General features: G+C 61.0%; 1 protein-coding gene across 3 annotated transcripts; it reads left to right on the top strand.

Moving 5' to 3' along the window:
• The first annotated feature begins 475 nt into the window (after window positions 1–475).
• On the top strand, window positions 476–26,591 carry GABBR1 (gamma-aminobutyric acid type B receptor subunit 1). 3 transcript variants are annotated; one of them, XM_044261534.1, is made up of 24 exons: window positions 476–557; window positions 969–1,062; window positions 1,751–1,954; window positions 2,717–2,902; window positions 3,945–4,067; window positions 4,248–4,268; window positions 5,612–5,772; window positions 8,850–8,984; window positions 9,242–9,412; window positions 10,607–10,708; window positions 11,253–11,318; window positions 11,726–11,917; window positions 17,714–17,956; window positions 18,538–18,601; window positions 19,760–19,837; window positions 21,223–21,373; window positions 21,783–21,915; window positions 22,957–23,073; window positions 23,163–23,270; window positions 23,605–23,698; window positions 24,237–24,364; window positions 24,874–25,002; window positions 25,147–25,290; window positions 25,558–26,591. In XM_044261534.1, exons 2-24 carry the CDS (start codon window positions 969–971, stop codon window positions 25,729–25,731), a joined length of 3,018 nt encoding a protein of 1,005 aa, XP_044117469.1. In that variant the 5' UTR covers window positions 476–557; the 3' UTR covers window positions 25,732–26,591. The 3 variants fall into 3 exon arrangements, with proteins under 3 accessions (XP_044117469.1, XP_044117478.1, XP_044117486.1); XM_044261543.1 differs by lacking the exon at window positions 3,945–4,067 and having other exon boundaries at window positions 480–557; XM_044261551.1 differs by lacking the exons at window positions 2,717–2,902; window positions 3,945–4,067 and having other exon boundaries at window positions 480–557.

Consider the following 26,591-nt stretch of genomic DNA (forward strand, 5'->3'; position numbering starts at 1 on the left):
CTGGTGCAGCCGTCCTTCTCCACCTGCAGCCCCGATCCCCAGCCCCGCGCCCGCGCCCGCTCTCCGCCTTCGGCTCGGGGCCCCTCGCCTCCACCCGGCTCCGGTGCGCGCCCCAGCCTCCCCCCCGCCCGCCGCCGCCAACCCCCCCACCCCGTCGCCGTGGGCGGTCCAGGGCGGGGCCGGGATCCGGGATCCGGGGCGGCTCCCGGGGTTCGGCTTGTGGGAGGCGCCCTCGCCTCGGTCCCCCCCCTCCCCCCGCCCTGTCTTCTCCGCACCCTCCTTCCTCCCTCCGCCCGGAGCCTCCCCCGGTCCCCGGCGCCGCCTCCTTCGCTCCCGGCTCCCGCTCCCGCGGCCGCCGCCGCCCCGGGAAGGAGAGACCGGGGTGGGGTTTGGGGGAGCGCGAGGGGAGCGAGACCGTGGCCGGGCAGGAACCCGGATTCGCGGGGAGGAGGGTGGGAGGAGGGGAAGGCTGAGGAGAAAGGAGGGGGAGCGGGAGGAGCGGCCGGGCCTGGGGCCTAGAGGCCGGGAGAGCCGGGAAGCCGGGCCGGCGCGCCGAGGTAAGAGCCGGGCCGGGAGCCGGGCTCGGAGGGGGCGCGCGGGGGAGGGCCGCGCCGGGGCGCGCGGGGCAGCGGCCGGGGCGCGCGGGGACGCGGGGCTCGGAGAGCCGCGGGGGCCGGGGGAGAGGAGGTGGTTAGAGGTGGAGTCCCGGGAGGGTGGGGGGCCGAGGGAGGCAGGAGGAGGGTGGGGACAGGCGCTCTCTCCTCCCCCCTCCCCGCGCCGGGCTCCGCCCCCGCCTCCTCCGCGGGGCGCGCGTCTGGTCCGCAGGCGGAGCCGGGTCGGAGCCGGGTCGGAGCCCGCGAGGCCGGGCGGGCGAGGCCGGGCGGCAGCACCCCACCCCCACCCCCGCACGCCGGGCTGGGCCGCACCGGCGGAGCTCGGTCCGGTCCTCACGGCCGCCTGTCACTCAGATGCTGCTGCTGCTGCTGCTGCCGTTGCTGCCGCCGCTCTTCCTCCGGCCCCCGGGCGCGAGCGGGGCGCAGACCCCCAACGCCACCTCAGAAGGTGCGCCTTCACCGGCGACCTCGGGCACCCCCACCACTCCGCTGTCCTTGCACCCCTTTTCTGGTCCTCATTACTATCCCGTCAGCCCTACATAGATAGCATCCCGGCCTGGCCATCCTGTCCGCCCGGCCCCACATCAGCACCCCGACTCCTTTTCCCTCACCCCGCCTCTGACCCAGCACCCCTTCTTCTGTGCCCCACTGTCACTGCATCGGCCACCTTTCGGTGACCTCTGACCCAGCACCCCTTCTGTGCCCCACGTCACTGCATCGGCCACCTTTCGGTGACCCTGCATTGTTTTCTCGACCCCACCCCTCCTTCCTGCCCACACTGCTGCCGTGGTAGAGGAGAAGCCCCCCTTTACTCTCCTCCTAATTTACTCCGAAATCCTCCTATAGCCTGTTTGACCAGGCTCACTGGCACACTGTACCCTTTCACGAATTCCCAATCTTCCCACTACCCCCAGACAGCGCGCTTCCCTCTTCACTTGTGAGCTCTCTTTGGCCTTAACCCTTGCTCAGGGCTCTCATTCCTTTAGCCCAGGGTTCTGCACCCCCTCCCCACCCCCGCATCCACCTGGGGCTCTGGTCTGCCACCTGCCCACTGACCACGCCCTAGGCTCCTGTGCTTCCCAAGCTGACTCTGCCCTCCTCCCACCCCTCTCTGACTCCTGGGACTCACCCCTCAGGTTGCCAGATCATACACCCGCCTTGGGAAGGGGGCATCAGGTACAGGGGCCTGACTCGGGACCAGGTGAAGGCTATCAACTTCCTGCCCGTGGACTATGAGATAGAGTATGTGTGCCGGGGCGAGCGCGAGGTGGTGGGGCCCAAGGTCCGGAAGTGCCTGGCCAACGGCTCCTGGACGGACATGGACACGCCCAGCAGATGCGGTGAGTAGCTGGGAAAGCCCCTCTTCTCTTCAAGACCCTTCCTCTTCCTGCCTCAAACTTAGCATGATTGCTTACAAGTCAGCACTTTAAATCCACTGCAACAAAATCCAGATTTGTTCATGGAGCGGACACTGTGTGAGAAGGATTTTACTATGCGCACTTGGAGGGAGTCAAGTTAGCAGCGCACACCTTTCATTTCATCTCATCCTCCCTGCGTTAGGCCACGGACCCTCTGATAAAATGCTCATCTTGTGAGTTCTTTTCTTTGAGGAGGATTAGTGGCAGATTGTGCAAAAACACTCAGAATGATTTCGTGGCATTTTTGAATACCTCTGTCTCCAACGCAGAGATCATATACACACAAAGCAAAACCCTGTTTGACATTAGTGTAAGTCAACTAGAACCAGGAAGGTAAATCTGACTGTGCATCTTAAGTTACATCCATCCGCCAGGGACCCGCCCACTGCCAGGGACCCGCCCACTGCCGCTGACTTTGAAGAGCCCCCTTCTATGTGCTTCTAGCTCCATCTCGGGTTCCTACCTCGGAAAGGCTTTTTCCTTTTTCCTGTTGGTAATGTGTGGATGCTTACAGGCTTCAGGCGGGAATGGAAGCTAGAGAGGCAAGTCCTTTGCACCCCTGATTTCCTGCAGAGGAGGACGCTTGAGGCCCCAAGCCCTCATCGGAGGCCCCTCCCTGCTCTTTAAGGGGAAGGAGCCTTCCCCAACGTGCCTCTCTTTCTCATTTTTCGTATCTCTCCACAGTCCGAATCTGCTCCAAGTCCTATTTGGCCCTGGAGAACGGGAAGGTTTTCCTCACGGGTGGGGACCTCCCCGCTCTGGACGGAGCCCGGGTGGATTTCCGATGTGACCCTGACTTCCATCTTGTGGGCAGCTCCAGGAGCATCTGTAGTCAGGGCCAGTGGAGCACTCCCAAGCCGCAGTGCCAGGGTGAGGGACTGGCCGCCTGCTTGCCGCTGAGGGCGCTTGCGGAGGACGGGAGCAGGGTGGGAAGGGCGGGCGGGAAAGGATGGGGAGCTGTGCAAGATGGGAGGCTTTGGGGGACTGGAGGTGAGAACCTAACTCTTCTTCCCCTCCCACCTGCCTCCAGCCCCCTTCTGCAGTCCCCAGTGCCACTTTACCTACACTGGGGCTTCTTTCCTCTACCTCCCTCTTTTTATATCCCCTCCCTGCTCCTAAATCTTCACATGTTCTCTTTTCCTTTTTGAGTCTCACCCTCTATTAACTTTCTTAAGGCTTGAATACTCCAGTTTCCCCTAGCCTCAGTCCCTTTCTCTAAACTTAGAACTTTCTATGCGTAACTCTCCTCTACAATGGATTCCTCTCCACTTGTTATATAACTGGATTATTGTAAAGACTCAGAAATAAATCATATGTCATACTTAGAAAAAATGTTAAGATTGGAAAGAATATCTGGGGTGGAAAATTATCAGGGTAAAAATTAAAAAGACTTAAAATTGGGGGCAGAACTGTCAGAGCACTAAGGACCACCCAGGGATGGGGGAGGGGCAAGGGACAGTCCTTTTCTGGAATTCTCAGACAACCCCCATCATTCCCAAGGGACTCAGTCTTGTGTCCAACACCTTTTTTGGGCATTTCGTTCTGCAGAATCCCCCCTTTCCTGGGCACCTGGATTCTCCCTGTGTAGTCTTCTCTGAGGGATCCAGGCATACCTCATGCTTCCCCCACTCTTGTAGACTCTTTCAAGGTTCTGAACCTGGCTTTCCTCCCTTAATGTAATTATTCTGCGTGTAGTTTACCATTCCACTCTGGAAATTCAGAGCCCCAGCCGGGGGTGGGTTTACCATGAAGCTACTGCGGTTTAAGTGTCAGAGACCCTCATTCACACAGGGTTCGTCTTGTGCTGTAATATAATGTGTTCGCATGGTCATAGCTTTCGTAAGAAATGCAAAAGTAAGATTTTAAAGGCAATGGTTTAAAATCAATGTATTTGTATTTTTTTCTCTTCAAGAGAGACCCCTGCATTTAATAATATTTAGGCTCCACAAAACCAGGATCTGCCCGTGTCTTAGCTGTTGGCACTCCTGTCTCAAATTCTGTTGTCCTATGAAAAATAAAAGAAGAAAACCGGCAGGTCCTGACCCACAGCCCCACCTTGCTCTTATCCCCAGGCACCCTCCCCTCAGAAACGCAGGCTTCTGCTCTACCCGGTCCTCTCCGGCCTGGACAGGTGTGGGAGGGGGCTGGGGATCTGGCCGGGGAAGCTGGGCGCCAGTGGTAACTCTTCTCTGATCCCCGTCTTTCCTGCTGCCAGTGAATCGAACGCCGCACTCAGGTGAGATCATAAACCCTCATCTCGCGCACTGCAACCCCCTTGCCCCCCAATCTTCACCCTCCATCCCCAGGGGTCCTGCCCCGAGGCTGTGGGGTCTCGTCCTTCTGCCCCCGACCCGCCCCCGACCCAGTTCGCGGCCGGCCCCTCCTTTCCCTACCTGTTTTCTGCCTCCAGTGCCGGTTTTCTGCGAGGCCGCGGTCCCTCCCAACTCCCCGCTTGGCTGCCCTGCCCCGGGCTCCGCCTCCTCCCAGACTCCGCTCGGGCCAAAGGGCAGAGCCCGGCCGGCGGCGGGGGGCGCGCGGGCAGACCCCGCGCCTCCGCCGCCTGCTCCCCGCGGGCTTCCGCCGGGCGACCCCGGCCGCCCCGCGCTGCCGTCTCCCCCCGGCCGGGCCTGGCTCTACCCCCGTCGGCTCCTCCGCACGCCGTCCCTTCCCTCCACCCCCACCCCTCCCTTCCCGCAGCTCCCATCCCTTCCCGAGCTCTGTCTCCCCAGCCCCGGGTCCCCAGCCTCCGCCCCATCACTCCCCTTCACGCCACCCCCTTCCCACCCAACCACCTCTCTCCTAAGCCGCTGCCGTCGCCCTGTGCCCCGCACCCTCAGCCCTGCGCCCCGTCCATCCACACCCCGACTGAGACGCGCGCGTCCCGCCGCCGTCCTTCGCGTCCCCATCCCCGGCTCCGCGGCGCTTCGGCCCTCCCCGCCCTCCCGCACGCCCCTTCCCCTCTCGGCTCCTCCCCGGCCGCCCCTTAGGTGGGACCCCCCCCTTCCCCGTCCCGGCCTCTTCCGCGGGGGTCGCGTCCTCCTCCCCGCCCCGCCCCTCCGCCCGTCGTTCCCACGGCGGCGCGCGCCTCCCTCCGCGCCCCTCCCCCCGCAGCTGCCGCGCGCCGCGCGTGACGTCAGGGCCCCCTCCCGCCCGCCATCTCCTCCTCCTCCTCCTCCTCCTCCTCCTCCCCCCTCGGTCGGTCAGTCAGTCCGCGAGGAGAGTCCGCGGTGGCGGTGGCGGTGGCCGTGGCGGGAGCGGGAGCGCGGGGGCCCTAGGAAGCCGACCTTCCCCGCTTCCCTGGGGCCCTCGCCCCCTCCTCCCTGCACAAGCCGGGATGGAGGCGCCTCCTCGACACCCCCTCAGCAGCCCTCCCCAGGAAAAGTGTCCCCCCTGAGCTCCTCCCCCTCCCCAGACAGCCCCTCTCCCTCCCGGCCATGGGTCCGGGGGTCCCCGCTCCCCGGGTGCGGTGGCCGCTGCCGCTGCTGGTGGTGATGGCGACGGGGGTGACTCCGGTGTGGGCCTCCCACTCCCCTCATCTCCCGCGGCCTCACCCGCGGGTCCCCCCGCACCCCTCCTCAGAACGGCGCGCGGTGTACATCGGGGCGCTGTTCCCCATGAGCGGGGGCTGGCCTGGGGGCCAGGCCTGCCAGCCCGCGGTGGAGATGGCGCTGGAGGACGTGAACAGCCGCAGGGACATCCTGCCGGACTATGAGCTCAAGCTCATCCACCACGACAGCAAGGTAGCCCCGGACGTGGGAGTGGGCGGGCGGCGGGGGTCTGGGGGGCAGGAGCCAGCCGCGCGCGCGCCTCGGTCCGAGGGACTCGGGATTGCGAAGCGGACCCCTCCCACGTGTGACTTGCGGGAGCGGGGCTGGGGGTGCGCAAGCCTGGGGACAGTCACAGGGGCTGCAGGTTCAAGATGAGGGTCTAGGGGCTTAGGAGGGTGAACCAGGCTGTGAGGCCGACCCTCCTGCTCCCCAGGACGCAGGGAAGTGGGGGAGGGTTGGGGAGACTGGTGGTGGATTTAGGGTACAAGCTGATCTTGGTCCCAGCGAGTCCACTAACCCTGGGATGGGTTCCGGGGATGGAGGAGGTGTCAGGGGTGAGCTGGAGCAGGGCTTCCAATTTACCATGGTAACAAGGTAATCTTGGCAGCAGGTTGGGACCGAATAAGGAAAAATTTGAGGGACTAGAGCGCTCTGGTTTATTTGTCACAGCAAACGGTGGGGTAGCTGTGAGCCCTGTCCTGCCGGGATTCCCAGACTGTGGGATATGTGGCATACCATGTTCTGGAAAAGCGAATGGTCCGGGGCTGGGCAGAGGCACTGGGAAAATGAGGGGATTAGAGGTCCACGCAGGAGGGCAGGAGCCCTCACAGTCGGGTGGGGAAAGGGGGGTGTCTGGACCGAGGCAGGAGAGGGAGCAGGAAAGAATGGCAGTAGGGGAGGGGGCGATGAGGAGGTGTGGGACAGAGCTCAATTCTTGGGCATTCTGTGGAGCTTGGGTCTTAAGTTTAAACCTTCCTTACAGCATTGTGGCCTCCAAGACGTGAGGAGGAAAGTAGGATGTAGGGTGAGGGCAGTGGGGAAGGGCGGAGGGAGGGAAGAACATCTGGGTCGGGTGGCAGAGGGTGGCCCCATAAGACTCCTTTCCCACCGTATCCCCTGCGAGTGACTGGGAGTGTGGGGAAGGATGTGGCACAGGGAGGGAGAGAGACTTGGGAGCTCAAGTTTATCTTCTCTGACATGCAGCCCCAGCCTCCCACGGGGCTGGAGGAGAGGAGAGTGGAGACAGAGGTGAGGTTGTGGTCATTTCTCCTGGGTGGACCCAGGATGTGTCCTCATTCTTTTGAGCAGCTGCCTGCATCGAGAAATAGGTTCGTGAGGGAGGAGCGGGCGGAGTGGGGTTGAAGGTGGGGTGCCTGGAGAAAAGAGAGCACACGGACTGTTGGCAGCTTGGAGAGAGAACCTCAAAACCCTCCTGACACTTTGGCAGGGATTTCCAAACTTCCGTGTACACAAGGTTCATCAGAGGCCTGGGTTAAAACAGATTTGATGAACTCCATGGTCAGGAACGAATCCCAAGAATCTGCATTTTTACCATTATTCATCCTGTCCTGGTATGCCTAAGTAGCTGTCCCAGGATCCTTGTCGACAGCAGCAGCACCCAGGGAAAAAAACGAGGTGTTGTGGGGAGAGGCAGGGAGAGGAGCAGAGGGTCGGGTCTGCTAGAGGTGGGAGCCTGCAGAGAGAAACTGGGGGGGATGGGTGCCAGGGTCAGGGGAGGGGGTCCCAGGGATCCTGGGAGCCCCATAGCCCCGGGTGTGAGCTCAGACTTGAGCTCTGTGACAGGTGACTCTCCGGAGGTGCTGGGGAGCAGATGGGGGCCTGGGAGAAGGGAGATGGAAGAGAAGCTGGAAGAAGCAGGGAGGGAGAGCGGAAAGCAGGCGAACTGGAACGTGTGTTTCCTGCCTGCAAATCCGGAGGCTTCGCAGAAGACAGAGCGGAGGAGAGGCTGAAGGAAGTCTACTGGGGAGGGGTGAGAGTCAGGGAATCTGCAGGGAGCAACTGAGTGTGGAAGAGAGAGAGGCGGGGAGGAAGGAGCAGAGCCCTGGGTCAGCCTGCGTCCTTGCCCTGTGTGTGTGTTGTATGTGCTCTTATGTGTCCCTGTTCCCGCCACCCTTTCCCAGGCAGCAGGGGTACTGGGCTAGGATCTGGGGTAACCTGCTAGGGCAGTGTGGGACGGTGAGGTCTAAGAATGGCCGAGATGCTCCGAGAAGCCGGGTGGGAGGGCAAAATCTTCAAAAACACCCCTTCGGGTGAGGATGGGGGGTGGGGGTGGGGGGCCGCAAAGGTTGCTTCCTGCTCTGCCAGCTCCCCTTCTCCAGCTTCCCACGGTGTCTCAAATGTCAGGCCCCAGTGGGAAGTGAGCAGGCTCTAGGGGCCTGCCTTATTCCTGCGTGGCCTGCCCCCATGTCGCCGTCCCCAGCCCCCTGTGCCGCCTGCCCTGGCTCCCCACGGCCTTCCGTTTCTCCTCGACTTCCTCTGGGGCTCCAGCAGCTTCTGAAATGTCATCCTCCAGCAGGAGGGGAACAGGCAGGGGGACACCATGCGGCTCTTCCTCCCCATGTCCCTTCCCTCCCCAGCTCTCTGCATTGTTTACTTTCCCCATATCCCTGCCCCTCCCTCAGGCACCCCTAAAAGCATCTGGTTTGTTGAGAACCTCACGCTGTTTGTTCTCCCCAGGTCTTCCTCCCCTGTTTCTCCCCCACTGCCACCCGCTCCAAAGCGCCTCTTTTTCTAATGGACCCGTCAAATGTCAGGGCCCAGCAGGAGGGGAGGGATAGCCAAGCAGGACTCCCTAGTGACCTTGTTCCCTGTTGTCCTTGTGTTTATTTATCACTAGCCTGGAAAAGAGAGGAGCAGGGGACCAACAGGGGCCAATGGAGAGGGGGTTTGCAGAGGCGGAAGGAGGAATTTCCATAGCTTGGCTCTGAGGAGGCTGTCTGCGGACCTGGGCGGGGGGGTCATTCACATTCCTGCAGACTCTTTCCTAAAACTCATAGAAACATGGGGAAGGGGACAGGGTGACAGAGGAAGGGAGGAAAGGTGGTCTTTGCAGTGATCGTGGTGGAGGTGTGTGCAGGAGAGGACATGGGTGAGGGCACAGGGAGGACGAGGGGCGGGCTTGGGCCGTGAGGGGAGACCAGAGACTGGACAGGGAGGAGAAGAACGTGATGCTGATGACGGGGAGGGGGGGTACTTGAGAAGTGACTGGATTGCTGGGGACCCCCGACGCTTACCCCCTCCCCCTTCAGTGTGACCCAGGCCAAGCCACCAAGTACCTGTATGAGCTGCTCTACAATGACCCCATCAAGATCATCCTTATGCCCGGCTGCAGCTCCGTGTCCACGCTCGTGGCCGAGGCTGCCAGGATGTGGAACCTCATCGTGGTAGGCCGGGCTGAGGGCTGAGGATGGGGGCTTGCGGGGGGACCACTCCCGGGACACCCAGGCCGTTGCGGCCTCGTCCAGTGGTGGCCTGATGGCCGCAGCTCCCCGCTCTTCCTCAGCAGGACCTGAGCTGCAGGCCTGTGGGCCGTGGGGGCCACTGCACACAGGACAGAGGTGGGCGGGAGGCTTGGGGCAGCCAGCAGGGTCGCAGGGGAGCTCTGGGTGAGCCTGTCCCGCACCATGTCCCTGTCCTTCAGCTGTCCTACGGCTCCAGCTCACCGGCCCTGTCCAACCGGCAGCGCTTTCCCACATTCTTTCGAACTCACCCGTCCGCCACGCTGCACAACCCCACACGTGTGAAGCTCTTTGAGAAGTGGGGCTGGAGGAGGATCGCCACCATCCAGCAGACCACGGAGGTCTTCACCTCGGTGAGCAGGCCTGCGTGGCTGGCCCTGCGCCCGGAGGGGTGGCCAGGGCTCCTCCTGGGCAGAAGAGCCTGCTTCTCTTCTCTTCTCTTTTCTAATATTTTTATTTATTTATTTCACAGAGAGAGAGAGAGAGAGAGACAGAGAGTGTGTCTGTGCACGAGCAGGGGGAGGGGCACAGGGAGAGGGAGAGGCAGGCTCACAGCCTAGCAGGGACCCTGATGCCAGGCTGGATCCTGGGATCGAAACCTGAGCCGAAGCCAGACCCTTAACCAACTGAGCCACCCTGGTGCCCAAATAACTTGTTTCTTTATCAAAAGCAAACACATTCTGAGTGGTTAAGTGCATGTTCTCTCTGGAGCCAGAGGAATAAACAGAGTTAGGTTTTCAGGATCCTTTCCAAGTTTTTGGTTTTAGGACACTTTTTTCCCTTTGATGCTCTCTTTCCCAGACAGGTAGACCCAAAATGACCCACTTCCATTAAAGTAGGTTCACTCCAAAGTTGATGTAAGAGAGGGAATATAAGATACGATCAAATTCCAGACCCTCGGTGTGTGTGTGTACGTGTGTGTGTGTGAGAGAGAGAGAGAGAGAAGGATCAGCAGAACAGAAGGAAACAGAGAAGGAGGCAGAGAAAGGAAAAGGGAGCGGGGCAGAGAGACAGGAGGCACGGGAGTGGGAGAGGAAATGTAGGGCTGGGCGCTGGAGAAGACAGTCCGGTCCTCTCACTTCTCCCAGTGTTCGGACCCCCTCCTCCTTACATTCAGTGTAAGGGAGCTGCCGCTGCACCCCCGGAAGCCTCCCCCAGTCCCTCCGTGATCCAGGGCATCCTTCTCTGACGCCTCTGTCTGCGCTTCTGGCCCTTGAGCTGAGACCGTGCTGTACACCCCAGATGGCGTTCTCCCCGCGTCTTCCCTCCTTTCCCTGCTCTCGCTGCCCGGTGGGAGTGGGGTGAGTTGGGCGACGTCCCGGGACGCAGACCCAGAGGAGGGGCACTCGCGCACCTTCCTGGGTTGAGTCTGGATCCCCAGGCTGCAGACGCTCTCCTTGCCGCCCTCCCGGCCGGGGACAGGCGTGGCAGGTGGACGGTCCAGAGCTGCCCCTCCTCCTGCTCGGTGCCGTCCCCCCCATGCTCTCTGCTCTTGACCCCATTGCACGCCCCACATTTTCTCCATTTCCTTCTCCTTCCCACCCAAGACTCTGGACGACCTAGAGGAGCGAGTGAAGGAGGCTGGAATTGAGATCACTTTCCGCCAGAGCTTCTTTTCAGATCCAGCGGTGCCCGTCAAAAACCTGAAGGTGTGCTGCTTGGGAGTGGGGGGCTCCCCCCGTGGAGGGGCCAGGTGGGGGGGTGGGGGGATCGGAGAGGAGAACCAGGCAGGGGTCGGTGGGTTTCGTTTGTTTCTCTCTATCCCGCTCTAATTAGCACATAGCATCGTATAAGCTTGAGGTGTGCGAAGCGCCGGTGGCTGAGTGTGCATGTACGCACACGCACAGTGTGCGGCCGCGCGTCCTGAGGGGAGTGGCGCTGTGCCTCGTGTGCAGTCACATCGCACGCGGTGACCGACGGGGCCGCGGGGACGGACGGGGCCGCGGGGACGGACGGGGCCGCGGGAGCCGACCGTTGGCGGATGCGCGGGTTGCGGCGGTGCGGTTGTGGGACTGCCGCCCTCGCGGGTGCCGCAGCCCCGTCCCATCGCAGAGTTCCGGTTCTGGCGCGTTGGCACTTGCCCAGCACCCCGTGAGCAGACCCTGCACTGAGCTCTCCGGGGCAGGGGATCCAAGGGGTGGAAGTGTTTGGGGGTTTCCGGGCGGCTCTTGGCAGCTGCTTCTCTGTCTGTAGCGCCAGGACGCCCGAATCATCGTGGGACTTTTCTATGAGACCGAAGCCCGGAAAGTGTTCTGTGAGGTAGAGTTGGCCTCCGGAGCGGGAGGGGCCCGGGTGGGCTCTGCCCCGGGCTGTCTGATGGGGTCTCTCTACGCGGGTCGGTAGCTGGCGGTCGGAGGCGACGGTCAGTACGACGTCCCTGACTCTCGGCCCCGACGCCGTCTCTTGGCTTCTCGCACCGGCACGTTCTCCGGATCTCCGTTTCCTCCCCCTTGCTGTTCCGCAGGATCCCCTGGACCCCATCTTTCCTGACTGGCTGGGGAGGAACTCAGAAGGCGGAGTCCCCAAGCGGCTCCCACGCCCGCCGGGACTTGTAGAGGCCGCTCTGCGGTTTTCTGCTTTCTGATTCCCGAGAGGCTGGACCGCGTCAAGGGAATTAGGCCAGAAGCAGCCCCAGAGCCCCAGCCCTGCTCGTTCTCTGCACCCAGGTGTACAAGGAGCGGCTCTTCGGGAAGAAGTACGTCTGGTTCCTCATCGGGTGGTACGCGGACAACTGGTTCAAGACCTACGATCCGTCCATCAACTGCACAGTGGACGAGATGACCGAGGCCGTGGAAGGCCACATCACCACCGAGATCGTCATGCTGAACCCTGCCAACACCCGCAGCATCTCCAACATGGTGAGCGCGGGGGCGGGGGCGCCTTGGTGGGGGGCGGGAGCGGGAGTGGACCTCACAGGCCCAGGAGGGCACGCGGCTTGTCTGCACCACGCTTCCTGCGGCTTCCACCTCTGCTCTGACTTCCCTGAGCAGCAGCGACAGAGAGGGGGACGGGAGTGGTGTGTGTGCGAGGCCCCTGATGAGAGGAAGGGCTGTTACCATGGCAACGAGGAGGTTGCTGAGAAGTCAAAGGAGAGAGAGGCGTTGGCGACAACACAGACGCGTGTGCACGCACACCTGACACACGCGCCGTTCCCGAGCAGGAGTGCGGATGCGTGTGCACACACACCTGACACACGCACCGTTCCCGAGCAGGAGTGCACACGCGTGTGCACGCACACCCGACACACGCGCCGTTCCCGAGCAGGAGTGCACACGCGTGTGCACGCACACCCGACACACGCGCCGTTCCCGAGCAGGAGTGCACACGCGTGTGCACACACACCTGACACAGTGCCGTTCCTGAGCAGGAGTGCACACGCGTGTGCACACACACCTGACACACGCGCCGTTCCCGAGCAGGAGTGCAGACGCGTGTGCACACACACACCCTGACACACGCGCGGTTCCCGAGCAGGAGTGCGGATGCGTGTGCACACCCACACCATGACACACGCGCCGTTCCCGAGCAGGAGTGCGGATGCGTGTGCACACACACACCCTGACACACGCGCCGTTCCCAAGCAGGAGTGCGGTTTGTTTTCTCAGGGACTCCGCGTGCGTTGCAGTTGCTTAACACTCACCCTGACTGATACTCCATTAGCTTGGCTCCTGATGTTTTCTTAATGATCCTTTTTTAGAATTTTAGATGTACAAGGGACTTTTGAAATCCATTTGTTCGTTCCCGGGAGCTGATTGGTGACAGGTCTGGGGCTAGAAGCCATGTCATCTGATCTGGGAAGGCCGGGCAGCCAGCGGCCGAGGCTCTTTTCTGCTCAGGGTTCTGGCTGGGGGAAGACGGGGATCTTGGGCGAGCGGAGGAGGCAACCTCCGTGTCTGGGTATTTTCGCCAGGGGTACCCCAGGCCTGGAAGACCTGTTTTGGGAAGCACACTAGGGGCGAGTTCATGGTTGTAAAGCCCCAAATAGACCCCTTGAAAACAGAGGTGTCATCATAATTACTTTTGTGCAGGAACCCAGGAATCAGGGACCTGGTTTCTGTGACCTCCCGGCCAAGCTGGCTGGGGGTTTCTCGTGTCCATTCTATGGACGCAGAGAGGTTGAGGGACTTGGCCCAGGTTCCGAAACTGCTGAGTGGGGAAGCCAGAACTGACCCCGTTTGACTCTAACTCCAAACCCCTCTGCCATGTTGCTGCCATGGGGCACTTGGAAGCCCGACAGAAGAGCCTGTGCCTTTGCCGGCGACACTGTCTGGCAGGCGGCAGCTCCGGAGCCAGGGAAGAAGACCGCTCAGGCCATCTGTCCTCGTGGTGGACTGTGTCCGCAGACTCTGATTGTGGACACTGTCCTGGGGAGTTCTGAGGGACTTCATGTTTCAGGTATCGTGGTTGAAACATAGCCTGGAAGATTCTGGAGGGTCACTTCCCTGTAGAGCACCTGAGAAGCAAGTCATCCGGGAGACCTTCAGAAGTAAAGAAGCTGGCCCCAAAGCCGAGAGGCTTATCGGCACCCCGAGCCCGGGACCTGCCCCACAGCAGGGAGCTAAAGGAGCCCCTGGCAGGGAGCAGGGACTGGGGGAGGGGTGTGGATGGACCTCTGGGCTCTGGAGCTGACTGCGCCCGAGGGTTGTCTTTCTGGCTCTGGGTCTATAGAGAAACATGGTGCCTTTGGAGCCCTAGAGCTTCTAGGGACAGCAGGTCTGCATGGTTGCTGGAAGTGCCCAGTGGGCGAGCAAGGATTTTCCAGGGGTTCGAGCAGCCATAACGACTGAGCAGGGAAGAGATGGTGGATGCATCCGGCAGGCCCAGGAGAGGGAGATGAGAAGCTAGGGCTGGACCTGGGACCCCCACGCAGACTGGGTCTAGAAGAGAAGCAGAGCTGCTGTCCCTTCATTTGGGCCCTCGTGCTCCGACGTTACTGGCCTGGAGGGTGGGTGAGGACAGATTACTGGGATCTTCCTTCACAAGTCCTGATGCGGGGGGTCTGGGCCTTTCCAGCAGGTTCCCTAGGGCTGTTGATGCTGCTGATCTGAGACCACATTTTGAGAACTGTTGGCCGGAGCAATGTCCAGAGACAGTTTGGTCGTCACAACCGGCGTCTAGCAGTGAGGGGCATGCTTCCCGGCAGCCTGTAATGTAGAGGTCCGTGCCCCACAGCAAGGTGTTCTCCTGATCCGAATGTCAGTCGTGCAGGGATGGAGAAACCCTGGCTTAGAAAGGAGCCCAGGATGGGAGATTGGGTTGGAGTGGTTTTGGGGACCCATGATAGCTCTGGGCTAGCAGCTGGGAGGTGGCCTTACCTGGAGATGACATTCTATTCCAGTTCTCACAGATTGGGGCAGAGGTCCCGTCAGATCTTGGTACAGTCTGAAATCAGAAGCTGCCTCAGGATGTACGCTTGAGGTCAAGGTCAGGCCCCCCTCACAGACACAGCTGGCAGGGGCAACAGAAAATTAGGGTCATAATGCTGCCCTTGATTACTTACTGATTTTTGTGGGTTGTGGAATTTTCGCTGTTTACTTTTTCGTGAGCTGCTTCGTCATGTTTGCACCTGAAAATTTGCAGTGGTATCTTTGCTGGCCTGAGGGGGAACGATTTTTGGGGTAAGCACGTTTGTCGAGCGGCCTGGAGCCGGGGAAGAGCGAAGGTCTGGGTGGAGAGGGCACTGTGCAGGCTGTGTGAATCCCTTTCCATCGGAGGTGCTGGTGGCCCCGCGTGTACGTCGACCTGGGGATGGGACAGACTTGAGAAGGACCACTCGGGAAGGTGGCCTGCAGCCGGTGGCCGAGCAGGCGCTCTTGGGCAGAGAGGCAGTCAGCGTGCCGAGGCGGCGCGAGGGTCCTGGGGAGAGTGAGGGCATGAGGCCAGGCTGCATGGGCTTGAGTCCCAGCCCTGCCACGCACTGTCACCCCTGGCAAGTTAAACTTTATGTGCCTGTTTCTATCTACGTTTACCTCAGAAACATGGAAAAATGCCTGGAACGTTGTAAGGAAATACAAATGTTAGGTCTTCTTCTTATTTTTATTTTTTTAAAAAAGATTTTATTTATTTATTTATTTGACAGAGACACAGGGAGAGAGAGACCACAAGCAGCGGGAGTGGGAGAGGGAGAAAGAAGCAGGCTTCCCACTGAGCAGAGAGCCCGAGGTGGGGCTCGATCCCAGGACCCCAGGATCATGACCTGAGCCAAAGGCAGATGCCTAACGACTGAGCCACCCAGGTGCCCCCTATTATTATATTATTATTATTATTATAATAATAATTAAGGCTGTTCTGTGTAGGCACTGATGGTCTTAATGAAACATTTCAAGAGGGGCGCCTGGTGGCTCAGTCGGTTAAGCATCTGCCTTTGGCTCAGGCTGTCATCCCAGGGATCGGGCTTCCTGCTCCATGAGAAGCTGCTGCTTCCTCTTCTCTCCCGCTGCTTGTGTTTCCTCTCACTGTGTCTGTCTCTGTCATCAAAGAAATAAGTAAAATCTTTATTTATTTTAATTTTAATTTTTTAAAAAAGATTTTATTTATTATTTGACAGACAGAGATCACAGTAGGCAGAGAGGCAGGCAGAGAGAGGGGGAAGCAGGCTCCCCGCTGAGCAGAGAGCCCGAGGTGGGGCTCGATCCCAGGACCCCGGGATCATGACCTGAGCCAAAGGCAGAGGCTTAACCCACTGAGCCACCCAGGCGCCCCTTAATTTTAATTTTTTAAAAGATTTTTATTTCTTTATCTGACATAGACAGAGATCACAAGGAGGCAGAGAGGCAGGCAGAGAGAGAGGAGGAAGCAGGCTCCCCACTGAGCAGAGAACCCGATGTGGGGCTCTATATCAGAACCCTGGGATCATGACCCGAGCCAAAGGCACAGCCTTAACCCACTGAGCCACCCAGGCGCCCCAATAAATAAAATCTTAAAAAAAACCCAAAAGAAATGTTTCAGTGGAAGAATTAAGAGGACTTGGTGAGTCCAAGCCTTCAATCTCATGTACTGGGAAGTGTTGGGGAGTGAGGGAAAGTGGAGCCTCGTCTTAGACATTTTAAATTTTGGATTATTGATCTTAGAGCTCCAGTTGGAGACCCAGGACATGAGATGCCGAGCTGGACTGTAGAGCTGAGCGACCATGACGAATGTGAGGCCGAGAGGCAGGGGACTTGCAAAGACAAACTGCGACTTGACTTTATACCCAGCATTTTCTCTATGTTGTGGTTTCCCGTAGCAGCTCTTCGAGGTAGGCAGTGTCGTCCCCATCCTAAAGCTGAATGACCACCCAATGCAGTTTCCTAACTCGTTTGAGGTCCCTCAGCAGGATGGGTTGGACCTGAGATCCATCTGTGCATCTGTTTATCTGCCCCGTGGACATTTTTAAAACTGTTTTAGAGCGGTCAGAGTCTGCAGCAGAATCGAGCGGAGGGCGCTCCGGGACCGCACACTTGGACGGCGTCCGCCGTCCGCAGCCAGTCCCCTGCAGAGCGCTCCCACCCCGAGTGCGTGGTCTGGGCGGGAGGCAGGTGCGCGGTCCCACGGACCACCGCACACGCCACACACAGTAGCTCCCTGCCGCGGTGCAGCGGGCGTGATGCAGCGGGCGTGGTGGGTCCGGGGCCAGGCACGGGGCCGGGAGCAGAGGTGTGCAGGGGGACGGGACACGGTCCTGGCCTCCTGCTTGTGGAGCAGCGGATGTGGTCGGTCCCGGGCTGGTTTTCCAAGGCTGTTTCCGCACGGTCTGTGCCTTGCCCTCCCCTGTCCCGTGTCTTCAGAAAGTTCAGTAGAGAGACAAGTGGGCAGGGCATGGGGAACAGATTTTTTTGTTCTTCATATGCTCCCTCCTTCCGTAGAGGGTGAGGCTGTTGGTACATCCCAGATCTCACCCTCTCTGTTACGGCTGCCTTGCCAAGAGGGGGCCGCCGAGCCTTTCCTTGTGTGGCTTCCGGAGGTCAGAAAGGCCAGGTGTGTTTTTCTCCATTGCACAGCAGACATTTCCAAACCCTTGAGCAATTTACCTGTGGTTTTTAGCCACACGAGGTCATTGCCAGGTATAGAAATTCAGGTCTCTTGACCCATTTCATGGGAGAGTTACAGGAGCTGTCGTTGTCTTCAGCTTTCTTGGAGAACAAAGATAGAGGGTGAAGAGGGTGGGCGGGGCCTGGACACCAGACTTCAGTCACGTCAAGAGTGCCTCTGGGGCCCCATCTCCCGCGAACCCTCCGGGCCTGGGAGCTGAAAGCAGGGGAGGGCACTTAGGGAGGGAGTGCGCTGCTTGGGTCCCGCGAGGAAGGCTCTGCGGGGGCCCCTCTAGGCTGCTGTAGAATCGCAGGGGCTGTGAGGTGCCGGGTCCGGTCCACGGAGAAGGTCTGAGCCCGGGGGGACGCCGCCATGCAGGCTCATCTCTACTTTCCTCTGCCGTCTGTTGTGCAGTGTCCACTCCTTACAACGTGGCTCCAGTTCAGGGCCAGCGGCTGTGTGCCGAGGCTCCTGGGCCACCTCACCCCAGCCCCAGTCCAGCCCCTCCAGGTCCAGCTTTCACAGTTCCGTGTGCTCCCTCCGATGGCACAACTCCAACCCTCTGTTGGATTACAGGGCTGCAGCCGGGTTGGGAGTGTGCCCCACGCCCCCGCCAACCCTCCGCCCCATCCTTCCCTCCGCAGACGTCCCAGGAGTTTGTGGAGAAACTGACCAAGAGGCTCAAGAGACACCCCGAGGAGACCGGTGGCTTCCAGGAGGCGCCGCTGGCCTATGACGCCATCTGGGCCTTGGCGCTGGCCCTGAACAAGACGTCCGGTGGGGGCGGCCGCTCCGGCGTGCGCCTGGAGGACTTCAACTATAACAACCAGACCATCACCGACCAGATCTACCGGGCGATGAACTCCTCGTCCTTCGAGGGCGTCTCTGTGAGTGGCAGCGGTCTCCCCCACGCTCCCCTGCGCTCCCCCGAGAGGGCGCGCGCCCTCCTTTCCTGTGCTCGCCTTAACCTGCAGGGATCGGTCTCAGACCCCCGAGCCAGAAAAGCCCGCATGAGGCAAGAGGGGAAGATGCTGTGTTCCGTTTCTTTCAGCTTCTCCCTCATGTATCTTCAGTCCAGATATTTATGAGTCAGATGAGAATCACAGGATTTTAAAAGAGGAGACAGTCTGAGCGGTCATCTGTCCCTCTCCAAGCGGGGAGAACAGCGTCCAGAGGGACGGGGTGCCACGCCTGGGTCACACAGCCAGAGACCGGGGCTCCTGGGGCTCTGTCCGGGGACGCTTCCCACTCAAATCCCACGGGTGAAGCTTCTTTTCCAAAGAAGAGTGTTGCTAAAATCTAGGGTATGGGCATCTGGGGTATGTCCTATATGCAGGCAAATTCCATAAATAGAATTCATTCAGAGGCTCAGTGACATCAAACACATAAGGATCCAGAGAGGCCCTGATGCTCTCTCCTGGCTCCCGCTTTTATCACCTTTGCCGCCTCCGCATGTTCCCACACGCAGGGTCACGTGGTGTTTGATGCCAGCGGCTCCCGGATGGCCTGGACCCTCATTGAGCAGCTGCAGGGTGAGTTCAGGAGTGTGGGGGCCCATGGGGTCAGGCGGTGCAGGGTGAGCGCAGGGGTGTGGGGGGCCCGCAGGGTTGGGCGGTGCATGGTGAGCGCAGGGGTGGGGGGCCACGGGGTCTGGCGGTGGCAGGTTGAGCCCAGGGGTGCGGGCTGAGGTCTGGTGTCCCCGCCCGAGGAAGGAGATCCGGAGGGTGGCTTGTGCATGCCCATCTGCCCTTCTCTTTGATCTGGTTCGTCAAGTGTTTATCTAATAAGAAGAGTGAAAAGCTCAGTGGCCGGGACCTGGGAAGGGGCAGACACACTGCCTTTCTCCAGGGGCTTCCCTTGTGATTTCAGAAATTTCCCTTTGGGGGCCTGGCTCTGAGGGGCTGACCCCTGTCAGGTGCAGCCTGCGGACTCCAGGCGAGCGGAGTCTGGCAGAGCTGGTATTTTGAGAGGAAACCTACTGCATTTCCTTGCTGTCTCAGCAAGCTTTTCTGATCTCGGGTCTCCTGTGTAGTCTGGCTTTCCTCACTTGTATCTCCTTAACCGTCAGCACACACATATCTGCCGGCCCCTGCGGTCGGACGGTCCCCACGCCTCCCGGAGTGTGCCCTCTCCTTGTCCCCGCTCCCCGCGGTCCGCAGATCCTCCTCGTAGCCCAAACCCCAGGGCTGTGGGTTGGCTTCTGAGGGAAAAGTTCTGGAACAGGAATTCTTAGGGATGGCTGAACTACCCCCCACCTCACGGCTCTAAGAGGCAGATGCAACTTTCCAAGGATTTAGAACCCAAGCCAACAGAAGAGAAATTTCTAAAATTAAAATGAAAGCCATGGGGAAAATAGATCCTGTGATTCTGTCTGTCATGAGAGGGGGAATCAGCAGAGATGTCGCAGGCTTCCGGAGCCAGAATCGAAGTGCGAGACGATCTGCAGGAGAGGCGTGAGGCTGAGCAGTGGCGTCTCCCCAGAGGCCTCGAACCCCCGAGGTGCTGTCACACACCCCTGAGCCTTGGCAGACACCGTGCATTGCCCATCAGCCAGGTGGCTGACTCGAGAGCCCTCCTGTCCTCCCAGGGACCCCTCGGGGGCTCAGACGCAAGCGGGGAGAGTGACTCGAGGGGAGTGAGAAGCTCGGGCCTGGGCTGGGCTCTTCAGCCTTCTGTTGTCTCCCACCCAGGCGGCAGCTACAAGAAGATCGGCTACTACGACAGCACCAAGGACGATCTTTCCTGGTCCAAAACGGACAAGTGGATCGGTAAGCGGGTCCTGTCTGTATTCTCCTTCGATGCCCCTGAGCAAGCAAGACCAGGTGCTGTGCGCGTGAACGAGGCTGGGGTGGCAGGTGCCGTCCGCTGGAAACGTGCCAAGGAGATGGGCCGGGGTCCGGGTTAAGCCGTGGGTGGGGTATGTTTTTGAAGAGGGAGCAATGCACTAGCAAAAGTAATGCGCCGCTCAGGGACTAGGATCAGAGATGCGGGCGCATAGCGGGAGGCTGGGAAACCCCGTTTGGGTCTCCCAGATGTTCTGGTACCTTGATCTATCCGGACCAGCTACTGGAGCTTGGAGTCGCCTCTTCATCCTTCTCAGGAAACGAGTTGCTTAAATTATAGGAGAGGTTGCGAAACCTCCTGGACTGTCTTCCCCTCAAATGTGCTTTTTAAAGAGGCAAAGTAAAAGCAAGTGTTGCTCGTGTGCTTCGTGGGCCAAACGGCCGGTCGTGGGAAGGACGCTCCCAGTGGACAGGAGGAAGGACCTGCCGGTGAATCGGGCCGGGCACGTCAGGGACAGAGCCAGGTGCCAGCTGCCCTACCCGACTGGGAGCTGGTAGCTCCTGGCACTGCTGGAGTTCGGACATGTTTTTTTATAATTTGAATTTAGGACAGTATTCTCTACTGCTATAAATGCTGCATGGCCTAAATTATGCTTCTCTTTTTAAAGCTAAGCAAATTGAAATTAGTTTTTTTTTTTTTTTTTTTTTTTTTTGCTGTGAACTCGTTGACAAATCTGAGTTTCCTCTTGAGAATAGCTAGAAGACACTGTTGGGAACATCACCCTGCCAGGGTTGAAGCTCCCAGGTCGGGTTGTCTTCCTGGGGTCCGGAGGCCAGGCAGGGTGCTTCGAACTCAGCTTTACGATTCTACAACCATCATCTGCAGCTGTGGGGATCGGAGTGCTGAGACACCTCACGACCGTCACCTCTCGGTCGTTCCCTTCCTTGCCTCCCATTTCCTTTGCTGTCGAAAAGACACAAATCACAGAACAGACACAAACACCACAGCTTGGGTGACACATCTTGGCCCCCAGCTCCCACCTCTCACTTCCGACTGCTTCCTGAGACCCCGCCACCCCGGGCCGGGCAGCATTGCTCCGCAGCACCCCCGCTCAGCATTAAGGGCAGCGAGGGCCCCACGTCCGCAGGGCTAGAAACAGGTGTCCCTTGCTCCTTTCTCTGCCTCATCTTCATTTCCTTGTCCCCTCCCCTTACTTCCTAGTGTCATGCAGGAGGGACCCCCCAGCTGATCAGACCCCCTTCCAGGGCCACACAGGAGGGACCCCCCGGCTGACCAGACCCCTCCCCAGGGCCATGCAGGAGGGGCCCCCCAGCTGATCAGACCCCCCTTTACCCCTAATGCCATGCAGGAGGGGCCCCCCCGGCTGACCAGACCCTTGTCATCAAGACATTTCGCTTCATGTCCCAGAAACTCTTCATCTCGGTCTCTGTGCTGTCCAGCCTGGGCATCGTCCTGGCTGTGGTGTGTCTGTCGTTTAATATCTACAACTCTCACGTCCGGTAAGTTTCCTTTCGGACGCTGTCCTCCTCCTCTCTGCCCTCGGAGACCGTGAGCATGCTCCTGGCAGGGACTGAGATGACACGGGTGTGACGACCACATCGTGGGGGGGGGGGCGAGGCGTCCACTCTGGCCTGTGCCTTCCCAGTGACCGTGACCACGAAAGGGGGGAACCAGATGCAAGTCCCATCCCAGCTCCAGAGCAGCTCACCAACAACTACCAAGTTCTTGGGGGACACCATGGGGCTCTGCTCCATGTGTGCAGGTGGGGGGCTGGGAGCCCCCAGCCCACCGGGCCCTGGCCCAGGCTGCACCGGCTGGGGCAGGCCCCATGGCTCTGGAGAGCAGGGCCTCCCAGAAGAAGAGGCTAATTCTGCTCCTCGCCCTCCTCCTCTCCCGCCTCTGCCCTAGCTACATCCAGAACTCCCAGCCCAACTTGAACAATCTGACTGCTGTGGGCTGCTCCCTGGCGCTGGCGGCTGTCTTCCCCCTCGGGCTGGATGGTTACCACATCGGGAGAAGCCAGTTCCCCTTCGTCTGCCAGGTGAGGAGGAGGCGGGCAGACTCGCCGTGGACCCTGGCTTTCCCCGCTTGGGAGCCGCTCCTGGAGGCACTGGGCATGGCCTTTGCTGCACTGTCCCTGCTCCCCCAGTCTCTGTGGGCTGCCTCCCTTCTTCCCACCCTCCAGACCTTTCTGCTGGGTGGCTCTAGCCAGTTCCAAGGTTGCCATGGCCTGCCTCATGGAGGGGGGCACTCGGGTGCAGGAAGGGTCTGCACAAAGAACCCTTCAACACTGGCATCTTGGCTGCGGGCTGAGGACGGAGCCCAGGAACTGTGTGCTCCTGGGGGAAGGGCAGAGGCAGGGACTGGACAGGGGGCGGGGGGCGGGGATGAGGCGCATGCTTGGTACTGGGGTGTGGGAGGTCCTGGGGCTGTGGGAAAGGCTGGCTTCTGGGGCCACACGTGTGCAGCTCTGTTACGCTGGTGGGACACAGCCCCTGTCCCTGCCCGCCTGTACTCATCCATCCTGGGCCCTCTCCTGACCGTTCAGCTGGGCACGTGGTGTTGACATACACAAGCACACTTCCCCAGAGGCTGTCAGCCCCCCCCCCCCGGAAATGAGAGGGCAGTGGGAGTGGGCACATTGACCTCCGGAGTGCACGAGAGGTCTGTGCAGCAGAGGGGGGCCGCTTGGGACCGGCTCAGGAGTAGCTGGACTGGCACCGGAGTATCAAGGATGTGCGGGCCTTCCTCAGCTGGAGGCACGGGGTGGGGGGCACTCAGTGGCCTGCGGGGGTCGAACAGCCAGTAGATAGGGGAGCTGTCGGCTGCAGCCTGGTGGGAGGAAAGGGCGAGGAGCCGGGCTAGCAGGGGATTCCGCGGCACACCCTCCACCACACCGCACGCCCGGGCCAGGGGGATTCCACCGGAGGCTGTAGCAAGGAGGCCCTGCCAGCAGAGGGGGAGGTGGGTGGGAGGAAGCTGCTGGAGGCAGAGACCCACTCGCCGGCCCTGGGTGCACCCCCGTGGCTCCTGACTGCACCGCTTTGCGCACGGTTGTGCCCTGATCCCTCTCCTGTCCTAGGCGCGCCTCTGGCTCCTGGGTCTGGGCTTTAGTCTGGGCTACGGCTCCATGTTCACGAAGATCTGGTGGGTCCACACGGTCTTCACGAAGAAGGAGGAGAAGAAGGAGTGGAGGAAGGTGAGCTGCTTCTTCACCGTGGCCCGCAGGTCCTTGGCTCTCGGGGTTCAGAGGGTTCCCCGACCTGCCTGTGCTCTGTGTCCACCCAGACCCTGGAGCCCTGGAAGCTGTATGCCACCGTGGGCCTGCTGGTGGGCATGGACGTCCTCACTCTCGCCATCTGGCAGATCGTGGACCCCTTGCACCGGACCATCGAGGTACCCATCGAGAGGAGGCCCTGGGGGTCGGGGCCTCTGCACGCCAGGGGACCCAGGAGGAGAGCCGCCTCCCCGTCCCCTGAGGAGGCCCAGTGCAGGTGGGGAGGCAGGGGGTGGGGATCCCGGAAGGATGCGCCGACGTCCCAGGCCTCATGGAAAGCCAGGAACACGCCCTTCCGAGGTTCTCGTGAAAGCACTCCCGGGCCTAGAGTGGGGCCTGGCTTCTGTGCTGAGGGCCACCTGGGAAAGAGGAGGCTGAGCTGGGCATCAGGACTGAGCAGAGGTGGGGCAGGGAGGGTGACCGGAGTCTCCCCGGGCCCCGTTTCTCCCGTAGACTTTCGCCAAGGAGGAGCCGAAGGAGGACATCGACGTGTCTATCCTGCCGCAGCTGGAGCACTGCAGCTCCAGGAAGATGAACACGTGGCTCGGTGCGCGGCGTGGCAGGGGGGCTGCGCGGAAGGGCCTGCGGGAGGAGGGAGGCTTGGCCCTGTCGTTTCTGGGAAGGAGGGAGAGCCGGTCTTCTTCCGTGCGGAGCCGGGGTGTAAAGCAGGCTTGGGGCAGAGCTGGGGGCAGAGTGGCCCGTGGGGACCGCCTGACCCCATCCGTCTGGCCGGCTCCCTAGAGTGAGAGCAGGACGGGAGGCCCGGGGAGGGCCTGCACACTGGTGCAGGGTCAGAAAGGGCAAGGCCGCCCTCAGCCCGGAGGGTAAGGGGCCGGGACGTAGCATGGCCGACGCCAGCCCTCTGCAGTCTTCTTCCTCCGTCCCATGAGGAAGCGGGGACGCTGGGACAAGTTGTGGGGACAGACGGAGACAGGTGTGCTAGGTCAGAGGGGCCGATCGGAAAGGAGCCCCTTCACCTGTGGAACTCGAAGCTGGAGCAGCAGTGGGTGGAGGGCATGGAGGGCCCGGGGGGCGCGTGGATGCCTGGAGGTCTTGGTGCCAAGCGGCCGTCGCCTCCGCTCCAGGCATTTTCTACGGCTCCAAGGGGCTGCTGCTGCTGCTCGGCATTTTCCTTGCGTACGAGACCAAGAGCGTGTCTACGGAGAAGATCAACGACCACCGGGCTGTGGGCATGGCCATCTACAACGTGGCGGTGAGCCCTGGACACCTGGTGCTGACCCCAGGGCCGCTGGGGGGGAATTGGGACTGGGACCCGTGGGCGGGAGTCTGAAGAACACTCTTAGTGCCTCGGGTCTGTAAAGCTCTGCCCGGTGGGTAAAGCCCGGCACAGACACTTAACAGCTCTGCCCGGGAGCACACGAAGCAGACATGACTGCCCCCGCACAGGTGAGGAAGCAGAGTGGGGAGGTGAGATGCCGGGTCTCTGGCTCCCTGGCTGGAATCCGAGTCAGCTTCCGGCCTGAGTGCCTGGACGCTCAGTGCTCAGGGACTCTGCATGGGCCTGTGCGAGGATCCCAGCACGTCTGCCTTGAGGGAGGGGTTGATCTGGAGCGGGACGTGGTCTGGGATTCTTCCCGCTCTGGAGTTGAGGTGGCCTGGGGTCTGCAGCCTTTAGCGATGGGAAGTTCCCCCAGGACCTGTCCTCATGGGCTCCCTCCTGGGGAGGAAAGCCTGGAGGCCCCAATCACGGTGCACCCACAGGTCCTGTGCCTCATCACTGCCCCGGTCACCATGATCCTGTCCAGCCAGCAGGACGCAGCCTTCGCCTTCGCGTCCCTTGCCATAGTGTTCTCCTCCTACATCACCCTGGTCGTGCTCTTCGTGCCCAAGGTGAGGCGGTCCCCGCTTCTGTCCCCGCAGTCCAGCCCTGCTTCCTGGGAGCCTCTCCTGCTCCTGCCCTTGGGAGGGGCCCCACTGGCCTCGCCCCCTGCTGGTCGCGCTCCCCCCATCTCATGTGCAGTCCTTGGCCCCCAGATGCGCAGGCTGATCACCCGGGGCGAGTGGCAGTCGGAGGCGCAGGACACCATGAAGACAGGCTCATCCACGAACAACAACGAGGAGGAGAAGTCCCGGCTGCTGGAGAAGGAGAACCGCGAGCTGGAGAAGATCATTGCTGAGGTGTGGAGGCACTGGGGGCGCTGGGGGGTGAGGGGCACCGGCACAAATCTGTGGGCATGGGCCTCTCCCCCCCTCCCCTGCCTCCCACTCCTCATTTCCCTGGTCCCTCCTCACCTGATGCCTCTCCTTGCGCCATCGTTCCTGGTGCCTCACGTTCTGTCTGTCCTGGCGTCCCTCCCCCGTCCCCCGCTCACACCCCACATTCTTCTCTTCTAGCCCCTCCTCACTTCCCCTTCTTCCAACTTCTCCCAATCTCTCTTCCCGCAGAAAGAGGAGCGAGTCTCGGAGCTGCGCCATCAGCTTCGGTCTCGGCAGCAGCTCCGCCCCCGGCGCCACCCCTCTACGCCCCCAGACCCCTCGGGGGGCCTGCCCAGGGGGCCCCATGAGCCCCCTGACAGGCTCAGCTGTGACGGGAGCCGGGTTCATTTGCTGTACAAGTGAGGGCCCCAGGGATCGGGGAGGGACAGGGAGGAAGGCCTCCTCTGTGGGTCTGGGATCTGCTGGGTCCCCAGGACTGTAGACCCCGCGCGTTTGCTCTCGTGCCGGTTTGTGCCTGGCTGCAGCTTCCCGCCCCGCCGCCCCGCCCCTTCCCCTCCCTGCAGCCTGGTCTCCTCCCCCCCCACCCCTTCACCGCTCTGCCAGCTTCGTTCCCCTGGAGGTCCCCGCCTCCGCCCCGTGCGTGCTCACACTTCTCGACACACGCGCGTGTGCATGCGTGCTCACATGTGCCTCTCCCTCTGGCGCTCACGTGTGTGCCCCGTCCTCGCCTCCCTCCTGCGCTCTGGGCCCCTGCGCCCTTTGTGTGCCGAGCGGAGGCCGTCCTCACCAGCGCACATCCTGTTTCCCCCTGCGTTCCCCCTGTGTGTGCTCATGGAACCTGGGTACCCTGCCTTTGCACCTTAAGACCATTGTATCCTCCTAGCAGAGCCCGAGGCGCGCACCCTCCACGTCCTTATGCACTCTCCGCAGCTCACACCCTCACGTGCTTTCTGCTTGAACCCCCACCCCACCGTGGTGCTCATGTCCACGCTATGTCCACGCTCCCCGTCCTCCTTCCCAGGGCTGCTCCCTTTGGTTTTGTGTTTTTCTGGGGGGACTTGAGGGAGAAGGAATGAGGGCAGGCTTGGGGAGCTGCTTCCGGCAGACAGTTGGTGAGAATCCCAAGCACAGGAAGGCTCCCCAACCCCGATGGCTGGCAGGGACAGACGGAGCCACCGGGCAGGAGGGGGCATCCCTTCCATGCCAAGGCGTCTCTTGGGGAGGGATCTCCCCCAGTCTCAATAAACCAGTGAACAGTGTGA

Source organism: Neovison vison, chromosome 1 (genome assembly GCF_020171115.1).
Source record: "Neovison vison isolate M4711 chromosome 1, ASM_NN_V1, whole genome shotgun sequence".
Lineage (NCBI taxonomy): Eukaryota > Metazoa > Chordata > Mammalia > Carnivora > Mustelidae > Neogale > Neogale vison.